This window comes from Montipora foliosa, chromosome 14 (genome assembly GCF_036669935.1).
Source record: "Montipora foliosa isolate CH-2021 chromosome 14, ASM3666993v2, whole genome shotgun sequence".
Lineage (NCBI taxonomy): Eukaryota > Metazoa > Cnidaria > Anthozoa > Scleractinia > Acroporidae > Montipora > Montipora foliosa.
Window position 1 is genome coordinate 22,798,401 of NC_090882.1, and position 12,936 is coordinate 22,811,336.

Consider the following 12,936-nt stretch of genomic DNA (forward strand, 5'->3'; position numbering starts at 1 on the left):
TGAGTCGACGGGGTTATTTTCGGTGGATTTATTCGCTTCGAGCGGCGGGCACTCCGGAAATCAGTGTGCAGCCTCGTCTTTCTTTTAGCAGTGGAAACCCACAAAACGATAAATCGCCGAAATCGCGTTAGATCGGCCTGCGAAGCTGGCCAACAACAAAGAATACAACACGGCAACAGAGTAAGTAGATTTTATTCACAAAATATAAGAATAATTGACTTTTCCAGCAAAGCCGTTGCCTTCCCATACAAAGCTTTACAAATTCAAACCGTTGTGACACAATACCTCCATATGCTGTAAGGCGGGAGTCACGTTTCGCGTAGTTATGTAATATGGCATATGTCAGGTTACACTGAACTCCAAACATTTTGAACTTGGGCTGCCTGTGCTTCATTAGTCATACCATTCCTACAAAACATCATTTCGTTCGATTTGAGTTGCAGTTTACACTGATTGTGCCTACACTGGACGTCACAGGTTTGAGGTCGTTCGATTCTTTGAGGTGAGTAATGTCTTCCCCATGCATCTTCCAAATATGAAATTACAGCTTAGTGAATTTATTGAGAAGAAGGGATCACTTCCGCCATCATGATGTAAACACCGAACAAGCCATTCTAATCTCCTTCTTGTAGATGTTTGCAAACACAGTAATTCTAAACTAACAATTGGTACATAAGAAAATGATATAATCTCATTATGCGCACCTTACACAAACTTCTGGTTGATACACATAAAGGTGTTGTGGTCTACAGTCAAACCAAGTGAAGCGTACCCCTTAAGATTGCATTAATGAAGTGATTATTTGAAACTTGAACCCGCTAGTCGTTTCAAGAATGCAATAATGAATTGATTATTCGAATATTGAACTCGCTCGCTCGATCCAAGAATACGGCTAAATTCGCTAACGGCTTCCGTTTTCGAAGAATCAATTCACTGTTGCGACTAGTAGGTTTCAAACCTACTAGTCTTTTCTAGAATGCAATACTGAATCGATTTTTCGGAAACGGAACCCGTTAGCCGTATTCTTGGATCGAACGAGCGAGTTCAATATTCGAATAATCAATTCATTATTGCATTCTTGAAACGACTAGCGGGTTCAAGTTTCAAATAATCAGTTCATTAATGCAATCTTGAGGGGTACGCTTCACTTGGTTTGACTGTAAAGGTTTGCATGTGGTGTCGAAGGGTTTCGTTGATCCCAAATTCACCTCTACCATACTTTATAAAAAGCCAATTAGTTGTCTCCTGCCAGCTGGGGTGCTTAGCCATGTTTTGTTTGGTATGAAACATTTCTTGCTCTGTTCGTCGTAGCAAAACGCATTTGAGCATATCCATGCGGAAAATGTGGTAGACAAAAATGATACACGGTTCTTTAATATTCCGGTTTCATCAAATTTAAACTACCTTATTGCCAGCTTTGGCAACCCAGCTTCGAGTTGAGTCGACTTCTCTTGTGTTGGGCAGAAAGCGCCCTAAAAGACGGCTTCAAAGCATTTTTCCTGCGCAAGCAAATGTACTTATTAAGTAATAACAATGAATCATATTCCCTCTGTCATAGGCAGAACATTACGTCGACTCTAAACAGTGCTGTAGTTCTAATGTTGATGTAAGTGCATCAATTGATTACATATATCCAAGGAACTGCAGTGATAGGGCAAGCAAGAATATTCAAGGGATTCGTCCGTAGCTCTACAAGGTGAGCATTACCTGTAGGATGCTAATTTTTTACCACAGTATCTGTTTCATATTTTGTACTGACAATCTAGCTCTCATTCGTTTGTCTAAGACTGCACCAAATGCCAGCATGTAATTTATTTCCAATTCAGTTGATCGTTTTCGACTCAATATGAATTAGGAGTTTTGGATCGCAATCGTAAATTCGAAGACAAATTACTTCCGGCAAGAATTCACGTCGAAATTTGCATGTACTTGAAGATCGAAATACTGTTCCCTGTTGTGGGCTCCAATCCTCACAGAACCCATTTTATAGTAATCGTATCTATTGCAATTATTAACTCAAAAATCTCGTTTAAGGTCGCTCAAACCGGTTTCAACAATTTGGAGGGATGTCTTATTTGTAGGATTAAGCCTACGGCACTGTTTCACTTGACGGTAATGTTATGGTACCAAATGAAACGGCAATAATTTCTTAACAAGATGGACATATTAATGTGACGTAATAAATAATAAATTGCCATGGCAACAAAAGAACCATCTAAAATGCCCTATATGTCCGATTGTGAAGGTAGCTATGAAGCTGCTCCATACAATTTTTTTCAACATTGCAGAAAGTTTTATCTTTGCTTGATAATCACTCTCCAGCAATATAGGGTGTTTTTGGATGCCTTTTTTGTTGCCGTGGTAACCTATTACGTCACATTGTTGAGTGCAGTTATTGGTGTTTCGTATGGTACCATAACATTGCCGTTAAGTGAAGCAGTTGGGTAGATTCAATCCTTCCCAACAGTACAGTTTTTTGGAAGTGTGAAAACTGGTTTGAGCCTGTTTAAGAGGTTAAGCGACTCTATACCCCAATGGGGGCCATAAGGATTTATGATGATGATGATGATGAAGAGGTTAAGAAAAGGTGAATAGGGTCGCATATTTATTCTGAGTTTATCAATTTTGTCCGAGTCCGTCAGTAAATCGCCAACTCTAATTATAAAAACACCAATTTGCCATTCACGATGGAAATAAAATTACCATTCCAAAAATATTTCTTCGATATTTCTGCATGCTAAGGATTTTCTTATCAAGCTACAGAATATTCGTAAAACAATCCAAACACTCCGCACAACATTTAGTAAGTAGATTTTTCTTAAGTTAAAATTACAGAAGTTTGTCAGCCCGACTGAAGTGTCTTCCAACATTTTGAAACTATTAATTTCTATCGTTTGCTAACTGGTAAGGTAAAGATAAAGTCTGCTACGAGCCTCCGTGAAGCGACTAGGAGTATTTTAACTCCCCCCTGGATGGGATGCTAATCCATCGCATGGTTACCCCCGGCATTTTCGCCGGTACCCATTTATACACCTGGATGCCCAAGAACACAACACAATGTCCCCGACCAGGACCCGAACACGGAGTACTCGATCCGGAGTCGAGCGCAATAACCATGAGGCCACCGCGCCTCCCTGTTTGCTAACTGGAGTCGTCCAATTAATTGCATATGACATGTCGCGATCTGACGTAGCAACGCGAGAACGAGGGCCTGATCCCGCGAGGGTTTGCAGTACACGCGCGCTTGGTCGCATTTTTTTTTAGGTCTCTGTCCCATAAAGGCTATATTTTATCTCTAAAAACACTTTAGTGTTTCATTGATTTCCCTCTTACTTATTTTGATGAATGAAAAAGGATTCGCTGGAGTATCGAAACGCCTGAAACACTGGGTCTTCGGATTAAAACATGGCAACCTTCATTCAAATTTCTCCAAACCAGAGTTCCGGTCAAAATATGTTCTTACATGTTGGTTACTAAAATGAGATCTTTTTGGGTATGTCTACTCTATATCGACATTATTCTATGTTGTACGCTGTATACTGTTGTATTGTAAGATCTTTGCCACGTATCGAGCGTGTTATTAATTAGTTAGATTCTAAATTCTAAACTTGAAAACGTTTCGCCTTCCCGGCCTCTTCAGTTCTTAATATTATTTAGGTTTCTGGATTTGTACTTGTATTTGCATAAGATCTACACGGTCTCCCATGGAAGGCAGAACGTTAATTGTAGAGCGTTAATTGTAGATGTTTGAATGTCAATTAATCCTTTTCAATTCTTGCGTGTGGTAAACACACGGTATTCCATTCTTCTTTCGCGTTCATACTCTTTCTTTCTGGGATTTTTCTGATATGTATTGCTTCTGTTATTTGTCTCATCATTGAGTCTCGGTGAAAAGTTCTCACGACGTTCATTGTGAATTGCTGGATATAGCCATTGTGCTCTTTTAGACAATGACTCCATAAAGGCGAGTTCTGTTCTTTCTCTTGTAATAACTTCATGTGTTCTTTTCCTCTCGTGTAGGCGTTGCGGGCTGTTTCTCCACAATATTTGCTGTCACAGTTGTTGCACTTTATTTCATACACAATGTTGTTCCTCGAGCAATCACCTTTCCCTCTTGATGTGCATACGAAACAGTCTTCACGTCTACAGTTTCTCTCTTTCATGGGGTTGGATCTTTGTGGAAGGGACGTGATCGAAATTCCATTCTTCTCAACCACCTTTATCCTAAGTGTCGACTTATTGATCTCTTGCTGTATCGTTTTCTTTAGCTCTCCGTTGGGTGTGGCAGGGATGAATAGTACTGAATCGTAGTTTCCTTTCCCATACCACTCTTGTGCCTTTGATCTTTTCTTTCTTTCCCTTTCTCTCTTCTTCCATTCTCTTGGTCGGTAAAGGGGTCTCTCTCCATTCCTATCTTTCTCTAATAGGGTGTGGTATGCTGACAGGGCTGACTTGACGACTTGATGTCTGAAGGCTTTATCATATCCTGAATACTGCATCTTTAGTGTGGAATCATGAATCATGATAACAACCGCACAGAACCGAAAGACAAACACACAATGGAAACACTGCAACAAATCGCCAATGATATTCATCCGTCGATCCAGCTGGAAATAGATGTTCCCTCAAACCACAAAGACGGCAAGATGCCTATCCTAGACCTGAAGGTGTGGTTAGAAGAGGATATGAGCAACCAAAGACATCTGATCATGCACGAGTTCTACGCGAAGGAGGTCTCATCGAAAACAGTCGTACCCGCCGACTCTGCACTTCCGTGGTCAATTAAACGCGCCGTCATGACCCAAGAACTACTAAGAGTATTCCTGAATTGTAGCCCAAGCCTACCGTGGCAAAGAATAACTGAGCATGCGTCAAACACCACACTAAAGATGCAGTATTCAGGATATGATAAAGCCTTCAGACATCAAGTCGTCAAGTCAGCCCTGTCAGCATACCACACCCTATTAGAGAAAGATAGGAATGGAGAGAGACCCCTTTACCGACCAAGAGAATGGAAGAAGAGAGAAAGGGAAAGAAAGAAAAGATCAAAGGCACAAGAGTGGTATGGGAAAGGAAACTACGATTCAGTACTATTCATCCCTGCCACACCCAACGGAGAGCTAAAGAAAACGATACAGCAAGAGATCAATAAGTCGACACTTAGGATAAAGGTGGTTGAGAAGAATGGAATTTCGATCACGTCCCTTCTACAAAGATCCAACCCCATGAAAGAGAGAAACTGTAGACGTGAAGACTGTTTTGTATGCACATCAAGAGGGAAAGGTGATTGCTCGAGGAACAACATTGTGTATGAAATAAAGTGCAACAACTGTGACAGCAAATATTGTGGAGAAACAGCCCGCAACGCCTACACGAGAGGAAAAGAACACATGAAGTTATTACAAGAGAAAGAACAGAACTCGCCTTTATGGAGTCATTGTCTAAAAGAGCACAATGGCTATATCCAGCAATTCACAATGAACGTCGTGAGAACTTTTCACCGAGACTCAATGATGAGACAAATAACAGAAGCAATACATATCAGAAAAATCCCAGAAAGAAAGAGTATGAACGCGAAAGAAGAATGGAATACCGTGTGTTTACCACACGCAAGAATTGAAAAGGATTAATTGACATTCAAACATCTACAATTAACGCTCTACAATTAACGTTCTGCCTCCCATGGGAGACCGTGTAGATCTTATGCAAATACAAGTACAAATCCAGAAACCTAAATAATATTAAGAACTGAAGAGGCCGGGAAGGCGAAACGTTTTCAAGTTTAGAATTTAGAATCTAACTAATTAATAACACTCTCGATACGTGGCAAAGATCTTACAATACAACAGTATACAGCGTACAACATAGAATAATGTCGATATCCAACTTTGCCTATGCAAGAATCAAAGGTCTGACTAAGCTACTCTATATCTGATATCTAATTAAGGAAAAGGCATATTGGATAGGGCTTTTGTTAACGCATAGTAACGTTTTCGGCCCAGTTTCTGCGACGGAAGGATTCTGCGCCGCTTCAACTTAGAATGAATCATCGTGTATTGGATAGGTTTTTGTGCAAATTTTAAACTCATTTTGTAAGCCAGGCAAAAGTTGTCGACACGGAGCGAGTAATGGAACTCTTTTCCCACTGTGTCTTTAAAAAATTCCGTTTCAAACATCAAAACTTTCAAATTTATTCTCTTCTAGAGAGCAGGTTAAAGCGCATCTTTCCAGAAAGAGCAATCACCATTTCTTTTCCCGTAAGGGGAGAATGAAATGAAATCTGCTTATGTATTATATTTATTCATTTTTTTTTGGTTTAGGTCCTTTTCGTGACTGTTGCATTGCTTTATTATCACTAATTCGTGATGTCCTTGCACCCTTATCGTGACGAGGAGTTAAATCATTTCAAGTGTTTGTCTCTGGTTTTAAATGAATTCCCAAAGGCTTTACGTCAGACTTTTAAGACGATGTGGGACACCACCATTGGGCATCGCCCTGGATACCAGCTTTGGGATGACTCCACTGCTGTGAGAAATCTCTTTCTCTCTACAGAGGGAGGGACAACTAAAGTTCCTACCAACCAGTCGTACAATGAATGGGATTGCACTGCCTTATTCCAGGCTACTATCTATGCAAAATCCTTCAGCATGCGTTACAGAACACTTAGTGATTTGTATGTGAAGCCCCGAGTTATTCCTCATGGAAGTTTCCATGGATCTGTGTTAAGCCCAGTAGGTGATAATGCCGAAACCTTTGCACTGGCCATTGATCAGCTTCGGCGTTTGAGGAATACGGTTTGTCATTCCTCTCGCTTGGAGATGGACAAAGCAACATTTGACCAGAACATTCAGTATGCTAAAGAAGCGTTCAAGGCTCTTGGAATTTCAACTGCATCGATTGATGCCTTTGGAAGTTTGACTGCATCTGACTTTCCAATAGCAGAAGTCCGTAAGTTGGAACAACAGGTAAGGGAAGAGAAGCAATCACACATAAAATGTTTAGAGAGCAGAAATGCAGATATGGAAAAGATTGAGGAGTCCTTAGCAGCCATAGAACAGAAAGTGGAAAGCCTCACTGCCAGCAAAGAAGAGGTCGCTATGCTAGAGCAAAGGGTTGTGGAGCATATGAATTCAGCTGAGGAGGGCTTGAGGATGCAACAGGAAGATATAAGTGCGTTAGGGAAGGAGATCCATGAGCTAAAAAAGAAGGAAGAGGAACAAGATACAGAAACAGAAAATACAGGTAAAAAGAAGGACTTAACTGTTTTCAAGCCTCTTTCTAAAAAGCAGGATATAACAATAGGCGTAATAAACAACTTACTGTTTGTCAATGAAAAGATGACAACAAGACAGACAGATCTTCCGTGCATCAATAAAAAACCATATCTCGCGTCGTTAAAAAAAAAAGACACACAAGTCACATAAAAATAAACGAGACTGTTACATTACCGCTCGAAACTGCTTGTGCACTTGCACCGTTCTTGTAAGTTTCTTTTCCACTACAAAAGGCATTCCTAAGTTTTTGAAAGTGTCACAACTGTAGCATTTGTAAGACTGCATGACTGTTTGGAAAGTGATTGGATCGAAAAGTGAAGTCAAAATACAGGTTTTCAAGTGGGTAATTTTAAATCCTTTCCTTCGTTCACAAGGACACTCTCTTTTCTAAGCGTTGTAATTTAAACATTTCCGAGCGGTACAGTAGTTGAAACCAAAGAGAGAAACGATCCTCGCACTTTTCTAGACAATTTAAGCAATTGAGTCAAAATCCAGGTGGTTCCAATGGTGCAATGCTCTACCAACTGAACTATGCCAAGCCACACAGCTGGAAGCGGGTAGATTTGTTGAGCTCATGTGTTTCCGTGAAAGGATTCAATGAAGGAAATATAGATATTACATTGAAATGCTCGCTAAACCCTAACCCTAACCCTAACCCTAAACCTAACCCAACTCCTAGTATAGTTATTGCTGTTTTAGGAGTAAACTCATTAAAGACTTAAAGACTTAAAGATAATTCAACACGTTGATAACAAGTGAAGCGGCGCCGGTCCGTCGTTTTCACATTCTCTTGCGAAATCGGCATCTATGTCCGAATAGACGTCATGTAGGCCTGCATCTATCATGTATCAGTGTATCAATGTGTTGATTTATTAAGGCTAATATCTTCATGTCTTTAGTTATTAAATTTCTTCTACAACTAAGCAAATCAAAGCGTTAGGCCAATTTCTGAGATGACGTCACAAACAAATTATCTTTAATTTACGCCGTGAAGAGGAGTTTCTGCACTGACGTCATCTCAGGAACGTGGCCAATACTGTATAAGGTCTGTCTTGGTTTAAATGACTGCAAATACATTTTGCTATCTCTACAATGCAATGGAAAGGAAACGGGAAATATCTCTGTTAAATTATAATTTCAGTTATGTTCGCAAAGTTAAAGATGATATTTGTTCTTACTTCTTAAAAACCTTCTCTGCAGTTTACAAAGTCTCAACGAGACAAAGGATATCCAAAAAATAATAACAAGTAAGCAATGTCTACTTTGTATTTTACTTTGCATTACAAAGACATCAAGCCAACAGTCCCAAGATCTCGTCTTCCTTCAATGGTTCCAAACTTCACTGGCCGACAGAGTGAATGCAAAGAGATCGTGGATCTCGTGAGATCCGAACATACCCGAATCGTGACGATCTGGGGCTCACCCGGATTCGGAAAAACATCGGTGGCAATAGCAGTGGGGCACCAACTGCAGTCTCGAGGCTTTCCTGTTTGTTTTCTTTCGTCACGAGGACTCCAGACAAAGGCAGATCTGATATCAAAGCTTTTCAGCCTCGCAAGACAACCCACCACGAGTCAGAGATCAGTACCTCAGCCTCTGTCGTTAGAAGATGAGTTAATCGAGACCCTCGGCAACATTTCAGATTCCCTTGTATTTATTCTTGATAATGTAGATGATCTACTAGAGAGTGGAATTCCAAAAGTAAAAGAAGACGTCCTGCAACTATTTCAAGAAATTCTCATGCAAAATGAGAAGATAACCCTGGTGGTGACCACACGAGAATCATTTGAGTTTATGAACTTGAATTTCCAAGGTCACAAATCAATAAGAATAAGGCCACTGGATGATACTTCATCTCATGCTATAGTTCATGAATTGGTGCCAAATGCTAGTCCCGATGACTGCGCAAGAATTGCCCAAATATGTGGGTGTGTGCCTCTTGCAATGATGTTAATGTGCTCTCTAGTTTGTGAAGATGATGTTCAAACAAGTCAGTGTTTGAACGAAATCACTGAGTCCGCAACAGAAAGTATCGTCGATATCTTAGACAATCCAGATTATCCAGCTAACCAACGAATAAAGTTGCTGTATGAAAAGTCTTTCCTCCGACTTTCTCCGGCAGAAAAAGAAGCATTTGTGTCTTTGTCTGTTCTTCCGGGATGTTTTACCACGGATCTCGCCTCAGCTGTATTGAATGTTACGGGAGTGATTGAGACCAAGAAAATGTTGCAACGACTCCGAAGAAAGTCTCTTCTCGATTCAAACTCCCACTCTGGAAAATTTGCAATGCATAAGCTCCTTCAGTCATTTGCTAAAGAAGCAGGCGAACAGCGTATGGAAGAAATAGTAGCAATTGCAAAGTGCCGTTTCCATGCCTATTTCATTTCTCGTTTCGACAAATTGAACGAGGAGTTTCTAGATTGTCATTCCATGGATGCATTCGTTGCATTTATGAGGAAAAACAGCTTTTTATAGAAAGTCTAGTGGACGGTTGCACAGATCCCAGGATAGCCGAGAATGTTTTCAAAGTTTTGATAAAAGCAGAAATGTTTCTGGACTCGCTGTTTTGGTGTTCCACAGAATCTTATAATTTTTATAATATCTACGATTCGGCCTTAAAGGCAGCCAGTGCTCTGGGAAATATACATTACCAGAGGCATTTACTAGTTTCTAAAGCTTTTGCTGAAATTACTTGGGGAGCAGAAGGAAATGCAATGCAACTTCTAAAGAAGGCATATGAAATGGAGTCGACATCTTGTTCAGGTGCTGATGATGAAAGGAGTAAATACTTGTGTTACTTTGGCATCTGTCAGCTTGTTATTGGCAAAGTTAAGAGCGGGATACAGTGCCTGGTAGAGGCTGTTTCTTTAATGCATGAAAGTGGAGAGCAGAAGATTCTGAAGCTCGTTGTTTACCAAGTCATTGCTGTCTATTATCAGTTCTTAAACGACCCCTCCACCTCGACTTACTACTATAACAAAGCACGCAAAGAATGCAATTCCGTGGCAGACGAGCAACTGATTGTTATTCCACCTCTTGGATGCAAAGGAAAAGAACCAAAAAATTGCAAAAAGCTTCAAACAAACACTTTTGACTCAGGTAATTATTGGCCATTGCAATTGCTAGTTATACTTCACATCAGGAACGCTGCAAAGAACTTCTTTGACACTGACACCCAGCAATTTGTAATCAACCCTGCCCTTCGAATATTAAATAATCTCCAGATAAATTCCAAAACCCATTTTTATTTGTTTCATTTTTGCGGTAATGTTATGGCACTTCTGGGGTCAACATTCACAGAAGAGGGAATTGTTGGCGGATCAGGTTTCGAAGAATCAGTCGCACGTCACCAAGCAACACTCGAGCAATTCAAACATAGCTCCTCAGGCCCAGAGGGGAAAGTTGATTCAACCGTGACCCTTCGTTCTCAAGAATGCAACCAGCGTCTCGCAAAGTTCTACCAAGACTTCGGTGAATTGCACCAAAGCAAGAAGAACTACTCAAAGGCTCTTTATTTCAAAACGTGCGCTCTTGATATCGTATTGAGAACAAATAGACAAGAAGTAAATGCATTCTTAGCCCATAGCTACCATTCACTCGGGGTGACACAGTATTCGCTGGGTGATTTTACTTCTGCTCTCCACTCTGTCAAACAGGCATTGCAAGTGCGAATAAAAGTGTTCGGAGAGGATCATGCAAGCACAGCAGATTCTTACGATTTACTCGGGGTGACACAGCATTCCTTGGCTGATTTTGCCTCTGCTGTACAGTCAAAGCAGCGGTCTTTAAGCATACGGTCAAAAGTGTTCGGAGAAGATCATGCAAGCACGGCTGATAGTTACAATTCACTCGGGGTGACGCAGCATTCGTTAGGTGATTTCACCACTGCACTCCACTGTGCCAAACAAGCATTGCATGTGCGAATAAAGCTGTTCGGAGAAGATCATGCAAGCACAGCTGATAGTTACCATTTATTCGGGGTGACACAGCATTCGTTAGGTGATTTTACCGCTGCTCTCCAGTCTGCCAAACGGGCATTGCAAGGGCGAATAAAATTGTTCGGAGAAGATCATGCAAGCACAGCTGATAGTTACCATTTACTTGGGGTGACACAGCATTCGTTAGGTGATTTTACCGCTGCTCTCCAGTCTGCCAAACGGGCATTGCAAGGGCGAATAAAATTGTTCGGAGAAGATCATGCAAGCACAGCTTATAGTTACGATTTATTCGGGGTGACACAGCATTCGTTAGGTGATTTTACCTCTGCTCTCCGGTCAAAGCAGAGGTCGTTAGACATACGGATAAAATTGTTCGGAGAAGATCATGCAAGCACGGCTGATAGTTACAATTCACTCGGGGTGACACAGCATTCGTTAGGTGATTTTACCTCTGCTCTCCACTCTGCCAAACGAGCATTGCAAGTGCAAATAAGATCATGCAAGCACAGCTGATAGTTACGATTCACTCGGTGTGACACAGTATTCGTTAGGTGATTTACCTCTGCTCTGCAGTCAAAGCAGCGGGCATTAGATGTGCGGATAAAACTGTTCGGAGAGGATCATGCAAGGACGGCTTATAGTTACCGTGACTCGGACTCGGGATGAAACATTACTTGTTAGGTGTTCTTAGCTTTTCTCTGGAGTCTGACCAATAGGTGTTAAATGTTCGTATGAAGCTGTTTGGAGATTTTTGGGAGAAACTTCTTCAGCACTGCTGAAGTTACTGTTTTTTTAGATTGTGTGCAGTTTATGATTTCACTTTGGCTTGCATCAAGAGTCCATTACCCAGGTGTAAGAATCAATTATCAGGTTTGTCTTCATCAGCGTCAAAAAAGTGTCTATTTTTAGACCACGTTTTTTGGGAAAAGAAAGAATCCTTGGCTTCGACGTGACGTCATTGGCAGCCGTGTTGGTGTACTGAACAATAGCGAAAAAGTCTTTTGGGAATTTGGCTTTATTACTATACAACACGCGAGCGACATTTTGCTTTTGTTTTGTACACCAACATGGCGGTCTAATCACGTGAGTGCAAGACAAGAATAGCCAAATCGGGTAACTTAATGATGTACCCAATTCAAAATGACAATACCTGAAACAAAACGAAACGGTGAATTCCCAAAGGGTTATGTTATCTTGATATCGTTTCTTGTAAGTTTAGTGCCATGTATGCCATTGCGATGCATGCACTGCACGCCTCAATTAGCAATGGTGCACACTTTTAGTGTTCAGTGAACTTGAACTTGGTTTGAAGTGAATACGGCATTGAGCTTGCCGATTTGCTTTATTGTTTCTTTTCCCGAAAACCTTGGTTTAAAAAATATACAGTTTTCTGAGGCTGATGGGAACTCGGGTAATTATTTAACTTTTGCGTAATGGACTCTTGCTTACATCCGAATTAATCAGCGTGGTTGTAATATGAATTATATAGGAAACGGTTTGAAGTATAGATCTAAACGCTGCCTATGGTTAAAATTTACTCAAACAATAGAAGAGCCAGGTGATCCATGTGTTTTTCGCATTACCACATACCACATTTTTTTTTATCTTTCAAGGAAACGGCGCAGATGGTTTCAAGTTTGCATAATTATTCCGAATGTTATGTATGCAGAATGAATTACTCAAATAAATTAACTGATCTGCATTGCTTAAGCATAAGATCGTTT

At 40.7% G+C, this 12,936-nt stretch overlaps 1 protein-coding gene across 1 annotated transcript in view; it reads left to right on the forward strand.

The window, feature by feature from the left end:
* The window catches only part of LOC137984524 (uncharacterized WD repeat-containing protein alr2800-like), a 9,873-nt gene extending 124 nt beyond the window's left edge, over window positions 1-9,749 (forward strand). Inside the window, exons 1-4 of the mRNA XM_068831688.1 lie at window positions 1-502; window positions 1,559-1,696; window positions 6,321-7,242; window positions 8,563-9,749. The exon at window positions 1-502 is cut by the window's left edge and continues 124 nt beyond it. Of these exons, the coding sequence (XP_068687789.1) occupies window positions 6,366-7,242; window positions 8,563-9,749 (2,064 nt within the window). The 5' untranslated portion in view covers window positions 1-502; window positions 1,559-1,696; window positions 6,321-6,365. The remainder of the gene's footprint in view (window positions 503-1,558; window positions 1,697-6,320; window positions 7,243-8,562) is intronic.
* The last annotated feature ends 3,187 nt before the right edge of the window (window positions 9,750-12,936 follow it).